This window comes from Pristiophorus japonicus, chromosome 5, assembly GCF_044704955.1.
Source record: "Pristiophorus japonicus isolate sPriJap1 chromosome 5, sPriJap1.hap1, whole genome shotgun sequence".
NCBI lineage: Eukaryota > Metazoa > Chordata > Chondrichthyes > Pristiophoridae > Pristiophorus > Pristiophorus japonicus.
In genome coordinates, this window is record NC_091981.1 from 25,548,648 (window position 1) to 25,574,436 (window position 25,789).

Consider the following 25,789-nt stretch of genomic DNA (forward strand, 5'->3'; position numbering starts at 1 on the left):
TCGTGCTCCTACAAACCCCACAAGATATCACGATTTCAAACTTTTCTGGATAATTTCCTGATTGGAATGCCAGTGCAAATGAGCAGAGGAAAGCGTAGTAATCTCGTCCCATGTTGTAATATATATAGCTCTACCCAGTGGACTATTGTGTTAATGCAGCCATAGAAACATAGAAACATGGAAAATAGGTGCAGGAGTAGGCCATTTGGCCCTTCGAGCCTGCACCACCATTCAATAAGATCATGGCTGATTATTCAACTAAAGTACCCCTTTCCTGTTTTCTCTCCATATCACTTGATCCCTTTAGCCGTAAGGGCCATATCTACTCCCTCTGGAATATATCTAATGAACTGGCCTCAACAACTCTCTGCAACAGAGAATTCTACAGGTTAACAACTCTCTGAGTAAAGAAGTTTCTCCTCATCTCGGTCCTAAATGGCTTACCCCTTATCCTTAGACTGTCACCCCTGGTTCTGGACATCCCCAGTAATGGGAACATTCTTCCTGCCTCTAACCTGTCCAATCCCGTCAGAATTTTATATGTTTCAATGAGATCCCCTCTCATTCTTCTAAACTCCAGTGAATACAGCCCCAGTCGATCCAATCTCTCCTCATATGTCAGTCCTGCCATCCCGGGAATCAGTCTGGTGAACCTTCGCAGCACTCTCTCAATAGCAAGAACATCCTTCCTCAGATTAGGAGACCAAAACTGAACAGAATGTTCCAGGTGAGGCCTCACTAAGGCCCTGTACAACTGCAGTAAGACCTCCCTGCTCCTATACTCAAATCCCCTAGCTATGAAGGCCAACATGCCATTTGCCTTCTTCACCACCTGCTTTACCTGCATGCCAACTTTCAATGACTGATGCACCATAACACCCAGGTCTCGTTGCACCTCGCCTTTTCCTAATCTGTCGCCATTCAGATAATATTCTGCCTTCCTGTTTTTGCCACCAAAGTGGATAATCTCACATTTATCCACATTATACTGCATCTGCTATGCATTTGCCCACTCACCTAGCCTGTCCAAGTCACCCTGCAGCCTCTTAGCATCCTCCTCACAGCTCACACCGCCATCCAGTTTAGTGTCATCTGCAAACTTGGAGATATTACACTCAATTCCTTCATCTAAATCATTGATGTATATTGTAAATAGCTGGGGTCCCAGCACTGAACCCTGCGGCACTCCACTAGTCACTGCCTGCCATTCTGAAAAGGGCCCGTTTATCCCGACTCTCTGCTTCCTATCTGTCAACCAGTTCTCTATCCGCATCAATACATTACCCCCAATACCATGCACTTTAATTTTGCAGACCAATTTCTTGTGTGGGACCTTGTCAAAAGCCTTTTGAAAGTCCAAATACACCAAATCCACTGGTTCTCCCTTGTCCACTCTACTATTTACATCTTCAAAAAATCCAAAAGATTTGTCAAGCATGATTTCCCTTTCATAAATCCATGCTGACTTGGACCGATCCTGTCACTGCTTTCCAAATGTGCTGCTATTTCATCTTTAATAATTGATTCCAACATTTTCCTCACTACCGATGTCAGGCTAACCAGTCTATAATTCCCCATTTTCTCTCTCCCTCCTTTTTTAAAAAGTCGTGTTACATTAGCTACCCACCAGTCCATAGGAACTGCTCCAGAGTTGATAGACTGTTGGAAAATGATCATCAATGCATCCACTATTTCTAGGGCCACCTCCTTAAGTACTCTGGGATGCAGACAATCAGGCCCCGGGAATTTGTCTGCCTTCAATCACATCAATTTCCCCAACACAATTTCCCGTCTAATAAGGATATCCTTCAGTTCCTCCTTCTCACTCGACCCTCGGTCCCCTAATACATCCGGAAGGTCATTTGTGTCTTCCTTCGTGAAGACAGAACCAAAGTATTTGTTCAATTGGCCTGCCATTTCTTTGTTCTCCATTATAAATTCACCTGATTCTGACTGCAAGGGACTTACCTTTGTCTTCACTAATCCTTTTCTCTTCACTTATCTATAGAAGCTTTTGCAGTCAGTTTTTAAGTTCCCAGCAAGCTTCCTCTCATGCTCTATTTTCCTCCTAATTAAACCCTTTGTACTGCTCTGCTGAATTCTAAATTTCTCCCAATTCTCAGGTTTGCTGCTTTTTCTGGCCAATTTATATGCCTCTTCCTTGGATTAACACTATCCCTAATTTCCCTTGTTAGCCATGGTTGAGCCACCTTCCCCGTTTTATTTTTACACCATAGAAACATAGATACATAGAAAATAGGTGCAGGAGTCGGCTATTCGGCCCTTTGAGCCTGCACCACCATTTGATAAGATCATGGCTGATCATTCCCTCAGTACCCCTTTCCTGCTTTCTCTCCATACCCCTTGATCCCCTTAGCCGTAATGGCCATATCTAACTCCTCTTGAATATATCCAATGAACTGGCATCGACAACTCTCTGCGGCAGGGAATTCCACAGGTTAACAACTCTCTGAGTGAAAAAGTTTCTCCTCATCTCAGTCCTAAAATGGCCTACCTCTTATCCTAAGACTGTGTCCCCTGATTCTGGACTTTCCCAACATCGGGAACAATCTACCCAGACAGGGATGTACAATTGTTGAAGTTCATCCATGTGATCTTTAAATGTCTACCATTGCCTATCCACCGTCAACCCTTTAAGTATCATTCGCCAGTCTATTCCAGCCAATTTACGTCTCAGACCATCGAAGTTACCTTTCCTTAAGGTCAGGACCATCGTCTCTGAATTAACTGTGTCACTCTCCATCTTAATAAAGAATTCTACCATATTATGGTCACTCACAAGGGGCCCCAAGAAGCCTCGCACAATAAGATTGCTAATTAGTCCTTTCTCATTCCACATCGCCCAGTCTAGGATGGCCAGCTCTCTAGTTGGTTCCTTGACATATTGGTCTAGAAAACCATCCCTAATACACTCCAGGAAATCCTCCTCCACCGTATTGCTACCAGTTTGGTTAGCCCAATCTATATGTAGATTAAAGTCGCCCATGATAACTGCTGTACCTTTATTGCACACATCCCTAATTTCTTGTTTGATGCTGTCCCCAACCTCACTAACACTGTTTGCTGTTGACAACAATGAAAAGGGAACAGGTCACCTGACAAGTTTCCGAAGTTATCTTAGAGCCAGTGTGTTTGTGAGCTTGTACAGAAGATATCACATTGACGGCGAAGGATAGGATTTCTGGATAAGCTAGCTGAAATTTTTGTTGGTGGATGATTCAGCCAACCGACAGAGAGACTTTGAGGGCTTCTTTGTTTTTATTAACTAAATTCCAAGCTAAATTCCAAGGAAAATTACAAGCACACTTGGCTGAACTGCCAGAGTCTAGATGGCGGTGCCTATGGGAATAATAGGGCATTTGGGTGAGTTTCAACGTCACCGTGAAACTTTGTGGAGCGGCTAGAAATGTTTTTCACCACGAATAGTATAATCAAAGTCTCCGATGATGAAAACCGTAACCGGGTGGTGTTGGAAAGAAAACGGGCTATTTTCTTAACTGAAGCAGGGCCTGAGGTGTATGAAACCCTGAAAAATGTGCTTGTACCTGTCAAGCCAAAGGACACATCACTTAAGTAGATTCTAACTAAGTTAGAACAGAACTACAGACCTGAAACCCTGGAAACTGCTGAAAGTTATTGTTTCAGAATACAAAATCAATTACCTGATGAAAGCATCAGTGAGTACATTATAGCATTAAAAAAGCTGTCATTTCAGAAACTTGCAGGACCAAATATTGCATGACCGCTTTGTTTGTGGGATGAAAAATGAAGCGATCAGAAGAAAGTTGTTGACAACTCCTAACCTGACTTTTGATTTAGCTTGTCAGACAGCTATGTCAATGGATATGACCGACCAATATTCCCGAGAATTTTGTACCATTTGGAGTGTCTTCCACCCCTGCCATATTCCAAGGGGTGATGAACCAGATATTGCAATGCATTGAAGTTGTAGTATATTATTTAGATGGCATACTCATTTCAGCATCAAACAGGCAAATTCATATTAACACATTGAATGAAGTCCTCAAGCGGCTGATAAGCACAGAGTATGAATGACTGCTCGCAAGTGTGAGTTATTTCAAAATTCAGTGGAATACTTAGGGCACAGAGTGGACAAAGATTGTTTACATCCAACCAAGGGAAAGCTGGATGTAATCAGAAATACACTCACTCCCAAGAATGTCACTAAACTTCGATCATTGTTGGGTCTTGTGAACTATTATGGGCAGTTCCCTCCAAATTTGGCTGCAGTATTACATCCACTGAAGGAACTATTGAAAAAACAGGTCCATTGGAAGTGGTCAGAAGGACCCGATGCAGCATTCAAGGAGTGTAAAAGCCAATTGGTAGAGTTCACTATGACGTATCTAAGGAGATCAAGCTAGCATGTAATGCCTCTCCGTATGGAGTTGGGGCAGTGATCTCGCATGTACTACGTAGTGGGGAGGAGAGACCAATTGCTTTTGCTTCACGCATTCTCATTGCCAATGAGCGTAATTATGCGCAAATCGAAAGGGAAGCTTTGGCATTAATTTTTGGGGTCAAGATGATCCACAAATATTTCATGGTCGTAAGTTTACCATCGTTACGGACCATAAGCCCCTGTCTGCAATCCTTCATCCAAAGTCCCCAGTTCCAACATTAGCTACAGCCCGAAAGCAGAGATGGGTTTTGATTTTGTCAGCATATACATATGATATTGAATACAGATGATCAGCTGATCACTTAATGCTGATGCTATGTCTAGATTGCCTACCCCATCACAAGTTACACCCAATAGGGAAGAAATGTTCTATTTTTCATACATTGATGAACTGCCAGTCACAGCTGACAAGATTGGTAGAGCAACCAAACGTGACCCAGTTATGTCAAAGGTGTATGATTACATCGCAAATGGCTGGCCAAACCAGGTATCAGGGAAAGATATTCATCCATTCTTCATTCGTAGAAATGAATTATCAGTTGATACAGATTGTATCATCTGGGGTGCAAGAGTGGTTATAACAAATAAATTCAAGTCCAAGTTATTAGGAGAGTGAAGAACCATCACCATAAATGATTAACGTGGTTACCAGGAAGAGTGGTGAAGATATGTGGTCCTCGCACATATTTGGTCAAGATGTTTGATCATGGACAGGTTAGGTTTGTTCACATTGATCATATTTTACCTACAGATGTGGAACGAGTTGGAAGTTGGAATGATTTGATTATTTCTGACTCATCAGATAGTTTTGATACAAGTAGAGTACCTTTAGCATTAGTCAGAATTAAGTCTGAGTCTGAGTCAGGTAGACAAACAGTCTGAAGTTGTAGAGAGTTCAAATGTAAATTGAGGGCATCCCTTGGAGGAAAACTTTCCCAGGGATCAGCCTAGAATGAGTCTAAGTTTGACAACATGTTTGGAAGATTCTGTTCGAGAGCGAAGGTATCCTCTTCAAAACCGAAAACAAGTGGTTAAGCTTGCTTTGGAAATATGGCAAAATACATCCATATCATTTGTTATGTATAACCATGTAAGTTATTTATAATGATTGTTGTTATAATTACTTCTTCATCAAGGAGGGAAAAGTGATATATATATATAGCTCCACCCAGTGGACTACTGTAGTAATGCAGCCATTGCTATTTACAACAATAAAGAGGGAACAGGTCACCTGACAGGTTTCTGAAGTTATCAGCCATCTTAGAGCCTGTGTGTTTGTGAGGTTGTGCAGAAGATATCACACGTGTATCTCTTAAAATTGCAGTCAGAGACCTAACTCCGTCATTAGGACCCCGATTTACTTGGGAAAGAGGCCTATCACTTGTTTCAGGCAGAACTTCGACCACCCAGTGATTGAACTCTGTGTAAGTTACAGCGAACTGAATGTCAGGGTTAACAGGGTGCTAAGACGGATTGCTTCATGTTTAGCACCTTACTGTCCTATAAACACTGATTTTCCCAAGTGAAAACAGGCCCCCCCGAGGAGATCTGGTGCATCCTGCCTATGATTCCTAATATGACAATTTCCCCTTGAGCATGGAAGGCTAGAACATAAGAAATAGGAACAGGAGTAGGGCATTTGGCCCTTCGAGCCTGCTCTGTCATTCAGTTAGATCATGGCTGATCTGATCTTGGCCTCAACTCCACTTCCCTGCCCGCTCCCCATAATCCTTGACTCCCTTACCGTTCAAAGATCTGTCTATCTCCATCTTAAATATGGTTGAATGCTTTTTAAATTATGAAGGATTGTGATTGGGTGATCGGCACCTGCTCCTTATCGTCTATGAACTTATCTTCTATAAATCTGTGACATTTAACCATCCCTACAACATTTCAGTTCCTAGTATCAGATTCTACTTGACCTTCATAACTGGTAAACTATCTTCATAATAGTCGTCATATCTGGTCACCTCTGTTGCAAGCACATTGTAGATATTACAATACCTGTACCCATTGCTCCAAATTCCATATTTTTTCACTTCACTTTAAACATTTCTTGAAGTGATTGATGCGAGGTGAACATCTCTTAAGAAAGTTAATCTACTCTTGTTTAGAATTTCTGACCACTTTTCAATTATTTTCATTTTCAGCATCTACCAGTGAGCACCTTTTCACCCAAATGACTGTTCGCCATGATTTGTCTCAATTTTACCATTTTGATTTAATTTTGTAATTTATTTACTTTCATCATTATGTTGCATTTAATCTGAATTCTAGTGTCATGTCCCTCGTAATTCTCTGTGAAATTTGTTTTAGCCCAATGCTAATATTGGAATTGTCCCAGAATTTGCTGATGCTATTGTAGACATTTATGCCAGGGATGGAAGCATGTTCACCTTTACCTGTTCCTAAATGGATTACACGATAGTTAAGCACAGAATAGGTGATGTGGGAAATGGAAAAATGAGTGCCCAAAATGGGACCAAGTTACATTCTGCAGCGCTAACATCTCTCATCTTGAGGAATACAACATTCATGCAAAAATAGCATTAAAAAAAATAATTCTGTGGTTGCATTTCTGTTTGAGTCACCTGAATCGTGCATGGGAGCCTATCATAATTTTTCTAATCCAGGTATTTAGAGGTTTATCTTTAACCATTAAAGTGGTTAAAATGGCTTAACGTGTTTTGAGGCAATAAGGAAGCATAGAGAATGTTGCAATGTTGTGTTGCAATGACGTGTTCAGGTTTCCATGTATCTCTCCACATGTCAGTTTGAAGAAAACTTAATTGTCTCTCATTGTTGTACAGGTGAAGGATCACAGATTCAGTGATGTAAAAGGGAAGCTCAATTTAAACATTAAAGAAATAAAGACCAATCAGTTGAAGAAACCTCCAGATTCTACAGGTATGTAAAAATATCCTGTCAATGCAGTGCAGAACTCAAAATAAATAATGTATAAATGTTTTTTTTTCTTCTTTGTTTGCCCAGTGGGGTCAGTTCAGAAGAATCTACACATTTTCTCCGATAAAAAGATCCAGAATTTAAATAAAGAAAATGCTAACAGCTCAAGTGCCTTTGAGGATCAGAACGATGTCAAAGACCTAACAGAGCACAAAAATGTAACTAAATTAAAAGGAAAAGCATTTGAGGAAGATGATGGAGCCTGTTCCAGATCGGCAGAGGGCTCAGCTATTGCCCCAGAGATTGCTGATGCCAGTTTAGACATTTATGCCAGTGATGAGAAGAAGGAAGAAGATGTTGTTGCTGAGGAACAAAGTGACATAAAGCTTGGGGAGACTTTTACCACTGTGGAGAACCAAACTTGGATCAACGGGCAAAATGATGAAAGGACAGAAAAAAACAATGTTATGTACGAAAAAATAGGAAACAATAGGACCCGGGAAAAACTACAAGAAGAAAAAGAAGAGGAAGAAAAAGTTGATAAAGAGTTAACGACTGAACAAGAGCCAGAAGGAGAAAAAGAGGATCTTATAGATGAAGAAAACGAAGAAACAGAAAAAAAAAACAGAAAAGTTAATCAAAGCAATAAAGCGGTTGAGGACACCAGATTTGAACGCGCGGACTTAGAGCTTAATATTACTGAGGGATCCCAAGGGAAAGTAGTGTCGCAGGTGGAAGAATTACCCGAGGACCAGCATGTTGCTTATCATGGCAAGAACTGCGCTGTTTTACTACACAGGTAATTAGCTTCATCAAACTAGTTTTGTATAGTTTGTATATTTTAAGAAAAAGTTTGCTTGTGAATAATTTGCAACAGTTATGAAATCTCACAACCAGAAAAGTATCTCAGAGGAGTTAAATATTCTGAAAGGCGAGAATTACTTTCAATCCAAGGTACTCCACCATATGAACATACGAACAATGACGGACAGGTAAAGACCATCTGGTCCATCGAGCCTGTCCCATGCTTTTCTCTTTATTTGTGGAGAAATCCCACAGTTTTGGAATCAGGAAAATGGGAACCTGGTTCCTCAACTCAAAACCAAAATCACTTCTGAAATGGATAATAGTATCTGAGTTACAGACATTCCTGAGCCTCTCATCGTGTTAGGAGGGAGCACTCCTACGTCTCACAATTTCCTATTCCATTTCTGAAAAGGGGTAAAAAAAAAATATTTATTTGTTTTGAAATAACGGATCTATGAAGGAAAATAATTAATGCAGGAGATCTTCAATGATGTTGTACACAGTGAGTTGATGGGTTGTAAAAGGGAGATGCTGGGATCTGGGAGTGGGAAAATGGTGCATATCTCCACTGAAAGGATTTGGAAGCATATTTTTAAGAGTTCTACTCTGAGGCAAAGAAGTAAGTGCTTTTTGATTACTTTCCAGGAAAGTAAATAGAATTTTCTGAACTCACTGCAGGTCGAGAAATAAATTGGTTCCCCTTACATCCCACAGTTAGATAAATAAATCAGTCAGATTGGATATCAAATCTTTATCTAGAATATCAACTGGATCCTCCAACCCATCTGCTTAGAATGTAGGGTTTTTATAGTGAGGGACAACAAATACAAAAGCTAGGAAAAGAGTCAACTAAATTACATTTTTGGTCCATATTGTGCGGCACCTGCGGGTGCGTAATCCCGGAACCTGCGATGTGTCAAGAATTTTCCTGACAGATCGAACGCATCCCCGGGAAAAGGACATCTGCGGGCGAAGAGTTGGGCGATGCTGCCCAGCGAATGCCCATGAAATTCTTACTCCTGTCTTTTTAAACTCTTACACTGGTAAAAGCAGGCCTTACGCAGGCTTGCTTTTACCAGTGTAAGAGTTTAAAAAGACATAAATTTATAGATGTCTTTATAAGATAAGTTTATTTTTAGTCCCTTTAAAATATTTACATTTATTTTTCAAAAAATTTAAAAGTTTTTATAAATATTTAATTAAATGGCATTTATTTATTTGATGTATGTATATGTATTTCTTCGGGTATTCCCATTCATGCTTATGGGATTTCTGTACATTCAGAATCCCCTTCAGTATGAACGGGGATTCCCTTCTTTTATTGGTTGGGCTGGAACATATGATCCCAGGGGTGCTTACAACCACCTGGCCTCTGCCCCGGGTACCCAGAGAATCTCCGTACTTCCCGAACTACCAGGTACGCGGGCATTTTATTTGCGGATCGAAGGCATTTCCCTGCGGGAAGCCTCCGACTGCAAATCCCGGGCATTTCTTTTTAAAGTATATCTGGATAGTACTGACCTGCTGAGTGTTTTCAGCTTTTTCTGTTTTTCCTCATCCGCTGTATTTTGCTTAGGCATTAAACTAAACAAGGTTCAACATTTTAAAAAGGAAAGTTTCATTTGCCACACACTTAACTTGATATATTTACTAAATAAACAACCCCTTAAATCTTGTAACTTGCATTCTTTTTCAGCAAGGTGACCTAAGAAAAATAAAACATTTTATCTGGTTTTAATGTTTTATACAAACCCGCCACAATTCCACTTATTTTCACTGGTCCTCAAAATTGTTTCACTGGCACGTTTAGTCTTCAGCCATTTTCGATTGCTGCACGATTGCACAAGAGGAAGGGGCCTTGCAAATAGCAGTTGTTGCCATGCTCCATTAATTGCCAGACTGGGTATCAATCATAAATAACTCTGAGAGTCATCAGCACAGATGCGTATGGTTAGTGGTAGCCTGCTACCTCTTTAGCTGAAAATGATAGTTCTGGGAAGCACCATGAACTCAAGCCTCAGGCTTCATAGAGAAGCACAGACCTCCAACAAAAATCATTGTTGAAGATACAGGTATTTCAAATACAAAAAATACATAGATAAGTTTCTTACAAATTTACTATTTTAATGTCTTTATTATATTACAAACTTCATTTCAGCTTAGGGAAGTAAGCAAGAGAGCATGTGAAAGGATTTTCACAAATATTTGCGGCGACTTCATTGGCTTGCCTTTTTTTATTGATTGCTTTTAATGGTTGGTGATTATTAACTGATTGTTTTCATGTGTCCTTAGTGGTGTTTATTTAACTGCTTTTTAATTTTTTTTTTAAATGTATGCATTCTCGGGATGTGGACGTTGCTGGCAAGGCCAGCATTTATTGCCCATTACGAGTTGCCCTTGAGAAGGCGGTGGTGAGCCGCCTTCTTGAACCGCTGCAGTCCGTATGGTAAAGGTACTCCCACCATGCTGTTAGTTCGGGAGTTCCAGGATTTTGACCTAGAGATGATAAAAGAACAGCAATTTATTGTGTGGACTTGCAAGGTGATGGTGTTCCCGGTCCCATAAAAATTGTTCCATTTATTTTATATTGCCCCTCTTCATGCTTCATGCCATGTTTCACCAGTCTGTCTATGTCCTTCTGAAGTCTGTTACTGTCCTCACTGTTTACTATTTTTCTGAGTTTTGTGTCATCTGCAATCTTTGAGGTTATGCCCTGTATACCCAAGTCCAGGTCAGTAATATATATCAAAGAGAGCAGTGGTCCTAATACCGACACCTGGGGACACCATTATATACTTCCCTCTAGTCTGAAAAACAACTGTTCACCACTACTCTCTGCTTTCTGTCCCTTAGCCAATTTCGTATCCACACTGCCATTGGCCCTTTACTACCGTGGTCTTCAATTTTGCTAAAAGGTCTATTATGTGGTGCTTTATCAAACAGCTTTTGAAAGTCCATGTACACAACTTCAGCTATACAACTCTCATCAGCCCTACCTGTTACTTCATCAAAAATCTCAACCAAGTTAGTCAAACACGATTTGCCTTTAACAAATCTGTGCTGGCTGTCATTGATTAACCCATGTTTTTTCAAGTGATAATTAATTTTGTCCCAGATTATTGTCTCTAAAGGTCCTCCCATCACCAACCTTAGGCTGACTGGACTGTAGTTACCTGCTTGACTCCTCTCCCCTTTTTGAAGAGGGGTGTAACATTTGCAGTCTTCAAGTCTGCTGGCACCACTTCCATGTCTAAGGAAGGTTTAGAAGATTGTACAAAGCCTCCACTATCGCCACCTTTACTTCCCTCAGCAACCTAAGATGCATCCCATCCGGACTACTTTGAGTGCTGCCAACCTGTATAGTACCTTCTCTTTATCTATTTTTATCATATCCAATTTCTCTACTGCCTCCTTCTTTATTGTGACATTGGCAGCATCCTCCTTCTTTTTAAAGACAGGTCAAAATACTAATTGAGTACTTCAGCCATACCCTTTGCCTCCATGAGAAGATCTCCTTTTTGGTCCCTAATCGGCCCTACCTGCCTTTGACTATCCTTTACTAGTTATATGTTTATAAAAGACTTTAGTGTTCCTTTTTATGTTACCCGCTAATCTATCATCATACACTCGTTTTGCCCCTCTTAATTTCTTTTTTCCGTTCTCTTCTGCACTTTCTGTATTCAGCTTGGTTCGTGACTGTATTATGAATCTGACATTTATTATAAGCCTCCTTTTTGTTTCATGTTAGTTTCTATGGGCCAGAAATTCATCAGGATGTAAGGTCCGCCCATTTCTCAGTGGTATTCTGGCGGTGTGTCGTTTAAAACCGCCGGAAAACCGCTAAGACAGAAGATCGCTAGTTTGGTGAAAATTTTTTCGCCGGTGTGCGAGCGGTGTGCAGCGGGCAGGAGGCAGCATTATAGTTGATCAAGATCGACTTTCTTGTCAATGGATGGAACGGCACTGCACTGAGCATGTGCAATTTTTTTTGCCGTTTTTTCACAAATGCTTTTTCCCTGCGATTTCAGGGGTCAGGGGTCATGCGCAGAGAGTTGAAGTCGATAGAGAGTGAGAAGGAGTAACAAAGTATTCGAGGGTCAGTTGTTTTCATCAGAGATTTCAGAGCCAAATAATATTCATAACAAATAATAATAATACAATATCAATAATAATACATATTTTATAAATAAAAAATCATAAATTAAAAAGTAGGACCTCAAAAGTAGTAATCTCGGGATTGCTACCAGTGCCACGTGCTAGTCAGAGTAGGAATCGCAGGATAGCGCAGATGAATACGTGGCTTGAGCAGTGGTGCAGCAGGGAGGGATTCAAATTCCTGGGGCATTGGAACCGGTTCTGGGGGAGGTGGGACCAGTACAAACTGGACGGTCTGCACCTGGGCAGGACCGGAACCAATGTCCTAGGGGGAGTGTTTGCTAGTGCTGTTGGGGAGGAGTTAAACTAATATGGCAGGGGGATGGGAACCAATGCAGGGAGACAGAGGGAAACAAAAACGAGACAAAAGCAAAAGATAGAAAGGGGATGAGGAAAAGTGGAGGGCAGAGAAACCCAAGGCAAAGAACAAAAAAGGCCACTGTACAGCAAAATTCTAAAAGGACGAAGGGTGTTAAAAAAACAAGACTGAAGGCTTTGTGTCTTAATGCAAGGAGTATCCGTAATAAGGTGGATGACTTAACTGTGCAAATAGATGTTAACAAATATGATGTGATTGGGATTACAGAGACGTGGCTCCAGGATGATCAGGGCTGGAAACTCAACATCCAGGGGTATTCAACATTCAGGAGGGATAGAATAAAAGGAAAAGGAGGTGGGGTAGCATTGCTGGTTAAAGAGGAGATTAATGCAATAGTTAGGAAGGACATTAGCTTGGATGATGTGGAATCTATATGGGTAGAGCTGCAGAACACCAAAGGGCAAAAAACGTTAGTTGGAGTTGTGTACAGACCTCCAAACAGTAGTAGTGATATTGGGCAGGGCATCAAACAGGAAATTAGGGGTGCATGCAATAAAGGTGCAGCAGTTATAATGGGTGACTTTAATATGCACATAGATTGGGCTAGCCAAACTGGAAGCAATACGGTAGAGGAGGATTTCCTGGAGTGCATAAGGGATGGTTTTCTAGACCAATATGTCGAGGAACCAACTAGGGGGGAGGCCATCTTAGACTGGGTGTTGTGTAATGAGAGAGGATTAATTAGCAATCTCGTTGTGCGAGGCCCCTTGGGGAAGAGTGACCATAATACGGTGGAATTCTGCATTAGGATGGAGAATGAAACAGTTAATTCAGAGACCATGGTCCAGAACTTAAAGAAGGGTAACTTTGAAGGTATGAGGCGTGAATTGGCTAGGATAGATTGCCGAATGATACTTAAGGGGTTGACTGTGGACGGGCAATGGCAGACATTTAGACATGGATGAACTACAACAATTGTACATTCCTGTCTGCCATAAAAATAAAAAAGGAAAGGTGGCTCAACTGTGGCTATCAAGGGAAATCAGGGATAGTATTAAAGCCAAGGAAGTGGCATACAAATTGGCCAGAAATAGCAGCGAGCCCGGGGACTGGGAGAAATTTAGAACTCAGCAGAGGAGGACAAAGGGTTTGATTAGGGCAGGGAAAATGGAATACGAGAAGAAGCTTGCAGGGAACATTAAGACGATTGCAAAGGTTTCGATAGATATGTAAAGAGAAAAAGGTTAGTAAAGACAAACGTAGGTCCCCTGCAGTCAGAATCAGGGGAAGTCATAACTGGGAACAAAGAAATGGCAGACCAATTGAACAAGAACTTTGGTTCGGTATTCACTGAGGAGGACACAAACAACCTTCAGGATATAAAAGGGGTCGGAGGGTCTAGTAAGGAGGAGGAACTGAGGGAAATCCTTATTAGTCGGGAAATTGTGTTGGGCAAATTGATGGGATTGAAGACAGATAAATCCCCAGGGCCTGATGGACTGCAACCCAGAGTACTTAAGGAGGTGGCCTTGGAAATAGCGGATGCATTGACAGTCATTTTCCAACATTCCATTGACTCTGGATCAGTTCCTATCGAGTGGAGGGTAGCCAATGTAACCCCACTTTTTAAAAAAGGAGGGAGTGAGAAAACAGGGAATTATAGACCGGTCAGCCTGACCTCAGTAGTGGGTAAAATGATGGAATCAATTATTAAGGATGTCATAGCAGCGCATTTGGAAAGAGGTGACATGATAGGTCCAAGTCAGCATGGATTTGTGAAAGGGAAATCATGCTTGACAAATCTTCTGGAATTTTTTGAGGATGTTTCCAGTAGAGTGGACAAGGGAGAACCAGTTGATGTGGTATATTTGGACTTTCAGAAGGCGTTCAACAAGGTCCCACACAAGAGATTAATGTGCAAAGTTAAAGCACATGGGACTGGGGGTAGTGTGCTGACATGGATTGAGAACTGGTTGTCAGACAGGAAGCAAAGAGTAGGAGTAAATGGGTACTTTTCAGAATGGCAGGCAGTGATTAGTGGGGTACCGCAAAGTTCTGTGCTGGGGCCTCAGCTGTTTACACTGTACATTAATGATTTAGACGAGGGGATTAAATGTAGTATCTCCAAATTTGCGGATGACACTAAGTTGGGTGACTGTGTGAGCTGTGAGGAGGATGCTATTAGGCTGCAGAGTGACTTGGATAGTTTAGGTAAGTGGGCAAATGCATGGCAGATGAAGTATAATGTGGATAAATGTGAGGTTATCCACTTTGGTGGTAAAAACAGAGAGACAGACTATTATCTGAATGGTGACAGATTAGGAAAAGGAGAGGTGCAACGAGACCTGGGTGTCATGGTACATCAGTCATTGAAGGTTGGCATGCAGGTACAGCAGGCGGTTAAGAAAGCAAATGGCATGTTGGCCTTCATAGCGAGGGGATTTGAGTACAGGGGCAGGGAGCTGTTGCTACAGTTGTACAGGGCCTTGGTGAGGCCACACCTGGAGTATTGTGTGCAGTTTTGGTCTCCTAACTTGAGGAAGGACATTCTTGCTATTGAGGGAGTGCAGCGAAGGTTCACCAGACTGATTCCCGGGATGGCGGGACTGACCTATCACGAAAGACTGGATCAACTGGGTTTGTATTCACTGGAGTTCAGAAGAATGAGAGGGGACCTCATAGAAACGTTTAAAATTCTGACGGGTTTAGACAGGTTAGATGCAGGAAGAATGTTCCCAATGTTGGGGAAGTCCAGAACCAGGGATCACAATCTAAGGATAAGGGGTAAGCCATTTAGGACCGAGATGAGGAGAAACCTCTTCACCCAGAGAGTGGTGAACCTGTGGAATTCTCTACCACAGAAAGTAGTTGAGGCCAATTCACTAAATATATTCAAAAGGGAGTTAGATGAAGTCCTTACTACTCGGGGGATCAAGGGGTATGGCGAGAAAGCAGGAAGGGGATACTGAATTTGCATGTTCAGCCATGAACTCATTGAATGGCGGTGCAGGCTAGAAGGGCTGAATGGCCTACTCCTGCACCTATTTTCTATGTTTCTATGTTTCTATAATAAATATAATAAATATAAATATAATGGAAATGTTGAAAAAGAAGCCTAAACGCAGGAATATCAATAAGGACCCAGGTTGAGGGTGCCCGCCTTTGACGAAACGGAGCTACCTACCCTGCTGTCACGCAAGGTGTGCGCATCATGGATGCTCCCTGGAAAGTAGGCATTCACTGCCATTATGCGCTGCGTATGGTCGCAGATGACCTGCATGTTGAGGGAGCGGATTCCCTTCTGGTTTCGGTACACCTCCGCCTCCTGAAATGATGCTCGCAGGGCAATATGGATCCAGTCAACAGCACCCTGCAGCTTGGGGAAGCCGGCAATGCGTGCAAAACCCAAAGCCCTCTCATTCTGTGCCTCCCTGGTCATTGGGAAGCTTATAAATTCCATGCGGCGTGCATACAGTGCTTTGGTTATCTGTCGAATGCAGCGATGATTAGCGTGCTGAGAAATGCAGCATGTGTCCCCAGCTGATGCCTGAAAAGAGCCACATGCATAAAAGGTAGTGCCACAGTCACCTTCACCTTGACAGAGAGTGCAGTAATGTTGGCGGTACTGGGCTGCAGGTCTGCCTTAATGAGCTGGCAAATCTCATTGATCATCTCTTTTTGGAAGCGTAGCCTGCAAACGCACTGTCGATCGGTCAGGTCCAAGTATGAGCGCTTCTCCCTGAAAATCCTTTGTGAGTGAGGCCTCCTCCTCCTCCTCATCAGTCTGCGATCTCCTCCATTACCCTGATAACTCTGCTCAATAAACTTTCTCCCATCTGGATCCGGCATTAGACAGGTAGTCAGCTATACAGGCTTGAGATAGTACGGGGCCCCATTCTTTTTAAATCTCCAGAATCTCCTCAGATAACTCAAATGATTTTTCAATGAAAAAAATATTAACTCAAATGCCTTCGATCTTAATAATGTATTCAGTACCATTAAAAATGCCTTTCCCACTGTAAATTGCACTGTACATTCACTGTTCACCTCTGAAATACTGAGGTGCTGCTTTTGCTGACTGTTCCCGATTTCAAAATGGCGCCACCGAACACTACCGCCCATTCTCGGCCACTTAACATCGAGTAAAACCACCTTCTCCAGGATGGTATGCAGCTCCGGTGGTATGTTGGCGGTATGTCATGGAACTTGCACTTATTGGGCAGTATGCGGGTGGTTCTACATGGTGGACGGTGTGCATACTGCTCGGTGGTATGTCAATGATGAAGCTTCCGCTGAGCAGTATGTTGGCGGTATGTACCTATTTTTTGAGGAAACTTGTATTTTTCGGCGGTCAGCGAGCGGCAAGCGGGCGGTATGTCGATGAATTTCGGGCCCTATATCTTTAGTCATCCAGGGAGCTCTAGCTTTGGATGCGCACCCCCTCCCCCCCGCCCCTTTCCCCCTCCTGAAAATGTGTCTAGTCTGTACCCAAACTATCTCCTCTTTGAAGCTCCACCATTGCTTAATTAATGTTTTCTTGGCCAATATTTGATTCCAATCCACCTGGGTCAGATCACTTTTCAACTCACTGAAATTAGCCCTCCTCCAGTTGAGTATTTTCACATTTGATTGTTCTTTGTCCCTTTCCATAGCTACTCTAAAACTAATGATATTGTGATCACAGTTCTCCAAATGCTCTTCCACTGAAACATGTTCCATTTACTGTAGCATAGTAGTTATGTTCCTGGCAGCTGGGCAATTTAAATTCAATTAATTAAATAAATCTGGAATTAAAAAAGCTCGTATCAGTAATGGTGAAACTACCAGATTACTGTAAAAACCCATCTGGTTCACTAATGTCCTTTCGGGAAGGAAACCTGCTGTCCTTACCTGGTTTGGCCTATATGTGACTCCAGACCCACGGCAATGTGGCTGACTCTTAATTGTCCTCTGAAGTGGCCTTGCAAGCCACTCAGTTGTATTCAAGAAGACAGCTCACCACCAATTTCTCAAGGGCAATTAGAGATGGGCACATCATAATCCCACATAGCAACTAGTACCTGCAGCTCCCCAACCTATTTACCACACTCTGTGCATTTATGCACATGCACTCCAAACCTATCTTAGACTCTTTTGTATTTCTTTTCTCTCTGATCCCTTCTATTTCTGAATTACTCTTTATTCTAATGCTGCTTCTCTGTCTCAGTCCTCTGGTTACCTTTCTGATTCTTCATCCTGATTCCCCTTTCCCAGCCTATTTAGTTTAAACCCTCCCCTACAGTAGTAGTTAGCCACCCCACGAGGACATTGGTCCCAGCCCTGTTGAAGTGCAGCCCCTTCCAAAGTTGTGGAAAACTGAACATTCTCCTTCCACCATGACTACCGCGCCCCCCCCCCCCACCCCCACCCCGGCCACTGCACCACCTCCCACCACCACCACACCTCACCCAAGTTCTGGCAAGGCCCAGGAAATTCTGCAGTGCAACCAAAGGCCAGGACTGTCTGCAGTGCTAACAAAATGGAGGACCACCACAGGTGCATGTAAACCTCGACCCCACTACCAATTCCTGTCAAATACCAAGGAATAAATTCTCAGCTTCACTGCTTGGGTGGTAATGTGGTGGAATGGATAGCCGCCCATTGTAGACTTTGCATTCCATTGATTTAACCCCAGATATCTAACTATAACTGGTGCATTATGCATAAAATCTTGCTACGTATTCTCAGTATTAAAATTGGTAAGGTATAAAAATTAAACATATAGGTATTGAATATATATCTAAATGTTATTAAAAATCTAACATCTGCATGTACTTCCTGTATACAAAACCTTACTTCCTGTTGCCATTCTTTTCATCACTCTTTTACATCAAATTTCTTCATACCTATATTATAAATTCCTACGTCCACATTTAGAATAGAAATCACCTACATAAAGCTTAACCCTGTAATTTCACAATCTCTCCACCAGGTGGCTAGTCCTGAAAAAGTATTCAAAATTTTACCCTGAAAATTTTTGAAATGCTATTTTTTTCTCAGTAACTGAAATGTTTAATGTCCAAAGTAAGCATTTAAATCAAATTTTAAAATCTAAAAGTTACACTATAACATTTATCAGTTGAATTCTTTTCTGCATCTTTATAATGTCTTTGTTAAAGTTTTTATTTGAAAGCATCAGCTTGGACAAGGCATTTTTTGCCCCAGGCTATGACACTGTGAGTTGAGTTTTGATTGTGCAGTTTGAGAATGTGCAGTGTATTTAATTTCCCAGGGTGCATTAGTACTTTTCAGTCAACTTTATTGCTGGAATATTTTTCTTCAGTCAGATGTTTTTCAAAATTATTTGAAGAAAAGCTAGAGGATACATTTCAAAGCTTTATTCAAGTAACATTTGTGCTAAGTGTATTGTCAGAGAGGTAATATTTGTGTTTGTGTGCATGTGAGAGAAAGTAAAACAATAACAGGTTACTAAACGCATATCTGTTGTGGCTTTTATTGTGTGTTCTATCCATTTCACAAAGTATATTAAGCTGAGAGAGAGGTTACTATCGAGAGGGGAGAGAGGCAGAGCTTGGTGTTGAAGAAACAGAGGGAGGTGAGAGAGGCGTGAGAAGGACAGAGAGAGGGTGAGAAAGTGAGAAACATAGACAGCACGTCTGTTTTTCATGCTAAAGTTAAATCTTCAAAAACAAACACCAGTTGAAATGTTTAAGTCAACTAATTATCTAACCTTTAGAAAAAGTATGCTAATTGCTTCTAGCCGCACCACTGTCCTTGGTGGGAGTGGTTGGGATTTGGGGGAGTGGATGGAGGATTAAGGATGAGAAGGGGCTGGCAGAGTAAACAAGCATAAGGGTTGAGCAGATAGTTAAAAGGGGAAGAGGTGGAGAAGCGATGGGAATAGGGAAATGGTAGAAAGGAAAGCAGATAGTGGGAAGGGGAAGGGATTGGTGGATAAAATGGCAGTGAGGAGTGCATCTTGATCCATTGCTCATGATTGTCCACTGTAAATAAAACCTGGCTTAATCCTGATTTAATATGGTTGCACTCAAGCATCATCGTCCTGTGTCATGGAATTGGTGACAGGCCATTGCTTACGCTTCCCTGAAGATTAGATTTTGATTTCAGTAGTATCATTAAGAGGTGCAGAAGGGAGGTTAGGTGCTTCCCCACAGTGGGAAAGGGAAAACTGGACCAGAAGTCATGAGGACTCTTTCCCAGTAGCTGAGGCCTCAGAGAAGGCTGACAGCCTGGTCTCTCAGCCAAAGAATGGGGCTTCATTTGGAAGAATCTTAAAAAAATGGTTTAGAAAGTAACACTGGAGGAGGAGATAAGCCTGATTGTAACACGAGTACTATTGAAGACCTTCAAATAGTGGGATCTAAATTTTAAAACTCAACAATTGAGTCTTCCTTTTGAACATAAAAATATTGTATAACTTTGTTACTTTTGAAAGATATGAAGATAGTGAAAGAAGTTCTGAAGCTTTATTAGAAGCAGAAGCTGAGGAAGATACGTCACAGAATACTGAGGAGGATGAAGTCAAAGATCTGAGCACTGCCAGTAAAAGAAGAGTGACTGAGGAAGATGTGACGAAAGACGACAACAAAAAGAGCAGAGTGGAGGAAAAAGAGCGCAGTCAGGAAGGCGCATCTGAACCTGTCACATATCAGAAGGCTACAACATCCGCTGCTAGTCAGAAAGAAAATGATCAGGCGGAACAGGCGACCAAAGAGGAGAGTCGACACATTGTGATTGGTAAGTAGAGACCGGCTTATATTTTGCTGTTCTGAGAGCAGAGCTTGAGATGTTTAGCATCATAGCGAAGTGGCATCATGCTAAAACACGTGGAATGCAAATCAGGTGTCAAAGCCCAGCCTGACTCCGAAGTGAAGCAGAACGAGACTACCTCCTCTGGGGAGACTCTCTGCTCTTCAGTCCAGTGACAGGTCGAGTTTGAACTCCGGATTCAGGCTGCATTTATACTATAATTGCAGCTAGAATTATAGGTCCCGATATTCCTCTCCTATGCACATGTTCTGTTTTCAAGTTCAAAGGAGAGGGAAATCAGGGCCATATTATGAATGCACCTGCTTTGCTTTAATAAATATTTTCTGGGCATTTTACAGTGCATCCACAGTACCAGGTTAGCACTGGTGTTAAGCAGTTTCAGCATCGCACTGATGCAAAATGTGTGGAGTGTAAATTGACGGTCGAGACGTAATTGATTCCAAAGTCAAGAATACGGCTATTACATTCTCTGGGGAATTTCACTCTGCTCCCCATAGATAAGAACATAAGAATTAGGAGAGGGAGCAGGCCATTCGGCCCCTCGAGCCTGCTCCACCATTCAATAAGATCATGGCTGATCTTCTATCTCAACTCCACTTTCCTGCACTATCCCCATATCCCTTGATTCCCTTAATATTCAAAAACCTATCGATCTCTATCTTGAATATACTCAAAGACTGAGCCTCCACAGCCATCTGGGGTAGAGAATTCACCACCCTCTGAGTGAAGAAATTTCTCCTCGTCTCTGTCCTAAATGGCTGGCCCCTTTATTCTGAGACTGTGACCCCTGGTTCTAGATGCCGAATGATTTGCTGTGTGTTTTCTATTTTTGTTTCAGATTTTCAACATTTGCTCTTTATTTTAATTAAGTCATGGATGGTTTGTGAAATATAAAGTTTTATCTGATATGTATTGGGTTACAAACTGTTATTAAGTAGAAATCTTACATGGAGATTTCTCTGGGTGAGGTGTAGCAAAACCGTAAACATGTTCCTAATAAAGGGGTTCATGATTTCACTACATCTAGCACACATAGAAATCTTCATGTTCTTAAACCATCTGAGGCCTGCAGCTATTCCCTGAACATTTCTTTGATTTATTTCTCCATTTTATTCTCCAGCCCGTTCCATCATTTAATTAGGTCATGGCTGATCTGTACCTCAACTCAATTTATCCGCCTTTGATCCCTATCCCTTTATACCTTACCGAATAAAAATCTGTCTACCTCGGTCTTGAAAATTTCAGTTGACCTAATATCCACAGCATTTTGGGGGAGATCATTCCAGATCGCCACAACCCCTTGTGGGAAAAGTGCTTCTAGATTTCACTCCTGAATGGCTTAGCTTTAATTTTAAGATTGTGACCCCTTTTTCTGGATTTTACCACCTGAGGAAATTGCTTCTTTGTATCTACCTTGTTGAATCCCTTTATCATTTTAAACACTTCAATTAGATCACCCTTCAACCTTCTAAACTCAGGCCAATATAAGCCCAATTTATGCAACGTGTCCTCATAATTTAACCTTTTAAACTCTGATATCATTGTAGTAAATCTGTGCTGTACCACCTCCAAGACTGATATGTCCCTCCTAAGTACGGTTCCCAAAACTTAATATAATACTCCAGTTGGGGTCTGACCAAGGCTCTATATAAGTGAACCATTGTATTCAATCCCTTTGAGATAAAGGCCAACATTCCATTAGCTATTTGGATTGCTTTATGAACCTGTCTATTGGCTTTTAATGATTTGTGTAGTACGACTCCCAAATCTCTGCTCCTGCACAGTGCCTAGTTTCTCGCCATTTAGAAAATACTCTGATCTATCTTTCTTGGGTCCAAAGTGGATGATGGCACACTTTCCCACATTGAACTTGATCTGCCACAGTTTTGTCTACTGACTTAATCTGTCTGTGTCCATTTGCAATTCCCTGCTCCCATCTGCACTGCTTACCCTCCCTCCTAATTTAGTGTCATCTGCAAACTTGGATATACAACTCTCTATTCCTTCATCCAAATCATTAAAAATATGAGGCCCCAGAACAGATCCCTAAACTTTATCCCCAATCTCTGTCTCCTACCTCTCAAACCAATTTCCAACCCAAGTCCAAAGGCTACCTCTAGTTTCATGTACTGTCAATTTTGCTAATAATCTCTTGTGTGGAACCTTATTGAAGACCTTCTGAAAGTCCATATAGATAACATCCATAGAAACTTCCTTAACTATCTTAACGGTGACCTTCTCAAGAAGTTCAAGTCGATTAGTCAGACATGCCTTACCTTTAACAAACCCAGGTTGGCTCTCTCTGAACAGCTCATATTTATGTTCTTATATTTGTTCAAGTGCTCAGTCACTCTGTGTCTTATGATAGATTCTAGTAATTTCCCCAAAACTGACGTTAAATTGATCGATCTGTAGTTCCCTTCTTAAATAATGCAATGATATTATGAGCGGGCCCGACTGCAATTTTAATTCGTGGGGAAGCCATTGTGGCTACTCTGCCGGGTGAAGACAGCGGGAAGGGGAGCCGAGACCAGAAGGTAAGTTTTTTACTTCTTGTGGGACCAAGAGAAGCAGGAGTGCTCCTCCTCTGGCCCCACAAGAACAGTTTAGGCCTCCCCTCGGCTGGCCCCCCCCCCCGTCTCCATTTCCTCTCAGAAGACCTTCCCAAAACCACTCCTTGTGATTTATCTTGTAGCAGGCGACCAAACCTTTGGCGCTGATTGGTGGCCTCCTCCCTCCCAAAATTCCACTCATACTCACTGGCCAGTTGTCGATTCTTGCCTGTATTGGGCGGGCAACTGAGGGGCAGCAAACAATTGATGCCCTGGCGTTACAATCATCCACTCCTCACATTGCCGAGGTCAAGGGTCAGTGGCACACCATGCCCTCCGCCACGTGACTCCCACTCCCGGTTAAAATCAGAGCTGGTGATGTAGCAGTGCACGGAGAAAAATACCATATTTGCCCCTGTAGCATGTGCTTTACATGCTGGCTGAGCTGAGGACAGTCCTACTGCCAATTCCCATGGCCTCATTTTGACCAATATGTATTGCCTTTTTTGGAAGTTTTCATGAGTGTATATCCACCAAGTCTTTGATTTAGTTCTTTGACTGTTACTCCATTATGGTACAATCTCAAAACAGTTAAGGGTTGAAATTGCCCCTTTCTATAAAGCTCGTGGCCACCTGAAAGTGGCAGCCACGGGTCGATGCGGACTGGCCGCTGAGTCTCCGTGAATTTTAGATATTGCCCTCCTTCAGTTTTGGAGCGGTGTAGGGGGACCGCCATGCTCGTTTTCCCATTGCATCATGCACGCGCGACCCCTTACCAACTGCCGGCGACCCCTTCCAGAAATTGCCCGATGGTAAATTGCCCCTTTTGAACATTGACCCGCGGGAGTGGTGCCACCGCCGGTCAGTGCCACCAACAGCTTTTGCTGTGGCTGGGCGGCGCGGCCACTCTTAAAGGGGAGGTGATGCTGCCGCCGACTCTATTCTATTTTTTAACTGTTGGCCAATTGCCAGGTCAGGCCGACGATTATTCCCGAGGGTTTGGCCGGGCCACCAACAGGCAGCCTGGCACACCCTCTTGGGTGCCAGGCCACTGACCCGGTGGCCCAGTATTTGCCACTAAAGTGGCTGCAGAGTTTACAGCGGCCCTCCCCTTTAACTGAGGGATGGTGTGACACGCCAGCGCGATGACATCATCAGCGTGGCGCTGATGACTTGGATCGTCGGCCACTCCGACCTGACCTCACTTCTGCCCCGATGATGAGACAACTTCCACCCCGCTCTGTAAAAAAAAAAGCCCCAAGATCTGAATTTCTCTGGATTGTCCGCCCTTTGCATTGGGGCGGACGGAACCCTTTGAAAACGGTAGGTGCGTCCCGTTTGGGGCAGAGGGAAATTTCAGCCCCTTAATGTCAATTTTTCAGTTGTCCTCTGATCGCTTCCCTTACAATAGATACACAAGTGACAAAATATCTGCATGTTTTATCTTTCCTGGTCTAGATGATGGTCCTGCTCCACCTGCTCCATTTGAACATCGGATTGTCTCAGCAAACCTTGCACAAATCAACAACTACTATACAATACATAGGTCTGAAGTCCTTGGAGGGTCAGTTCTATTTAATGTTCATCTGAAAATTATTCATTGTTAACGATGAATTGGGGGTAATTTTACCCCCCCCCCCACACAATGAGTGGAATAAGGGTGGGGGGTATATTGGCAAATTTACAAAACCCGCCGCGAATGCATCTGCTTCTGTTTTAACCGCGGCAGGTTTGGGGTCAGCCGAGTAACCCACTCTGAAGAGGCGGGTCCCTCATTATAATATATAAATGAGGCCCCGTTCTTTATAGTTTTGGCAGCCATCTGTATTTAATGCTGGCCGGCCGGGTTTCCCAGGGCTCGAGAAACCCGGCAGCTACAGGGAGTAGCCATATCCAGCAGACAAGTGCTTTTCCAGCGCTGTTTGTGGACCATGTGAGCGTGAATGTTCCCTCCAAGAATCACTCGTCACTCTGGGTCGGTTCCATACATCAAAACGGTTTATTACGCCGGCGGGGAGATGAAGCCACTGGTTCATCCAGGCACCTCTCTCTCCGCTGAACAAAGGATTTCATGGATTTTTATATGTTTTACAACAGTTTACTACAGTTACATCAGCCCATTTCGGCTGGACACTATCCAATCCTATTGATTATAGATTACATATAGATTCAATTAGACCAATAGAATTGGTCTCTAAACATTAGGTGCCCTGGCTGTGTGATCGCCTCATGTGTTGCTAAGAGTTACTCATGGTCTTATGACATTGTTCAGGCCCCCCCCCCCCTGCCTTATCTTACTGTCCTTGGGTGCTGTCTTTGGGTAGTTTCCTTATCTTAATTCTTTTACAGGAGTACTGTTGTTCCGTCATTCTACCGGGACATCTTGTCTGGAGCCTAGAAGCCTGTTAATTAGAGACATCTGCTGAGCTCGTCTTTTCTGTGTATTCCTGTGTGAGAAACGGCAATTATCAGTAGCTAGGAATGTGGTCCCTCTCTGCTAGCTACATTCCCTTGGTGCTTTGCTGAATCACTGGCAGCCATCTTCATACATCTCCTGCCACCATTTTATACACACATATTTAATTCTAACATTATACATATTTAATTCTAGCATTATGCCACAGGTGCCTTTGCTCTGGAAACGCTCTCCAACAGGCCAGGAGGAGCAGGAGTGATTCCCATGGCCCCTCAAGCAAATCAAGCAGAAATGATTCCCCTTCCCCCCCCCCCCCACCCCAAACTTGTAATTTTCCCAGTCCCCCCTCCCTCCTGATTACCAGTTCAACTTCCCCCACCATCCCTGCAATGTCTCCCGGT

The 25,789-nt window shown here is 42.6% G+C and overlaps 1 protein-coding gene across 3 annotated transcripts in view; it reads left to right on the forward strand.

The window, feature by feature from the left end:
* LOC139264271 (myosin light chain kinase 2, skeletal/cardiac muscle-like) overlaps positions 1–25,789 on the forward strand; it is a 294,184-nt gene that overhangs the window by 123,583 nt on the left and 144,812 nt on the right. For all 3 annotated transcript variants that reach the window (XM_070880456.1, XM_070880455.1, XM_070880454.1), the window contains exons 2-5: positions 7,255–7,351; positions 7,436–8,147; positions 20,086–20,387; positions 24,431–24,536. In XM_070880456.1, the coding sequence (XP_070736557.1) occupies positions 7,255–7,351; positions 7,436–8,147; positions 20,086–20,387; positions 24,431–24,536 (1,217 nt within the window). The remainder of the gene's footprint in view (positions 1–7,254; positions 7,352–7,435; positions 8,148–20,085; positions 20,388–24,430; positions 24,537–25,789) is intronic.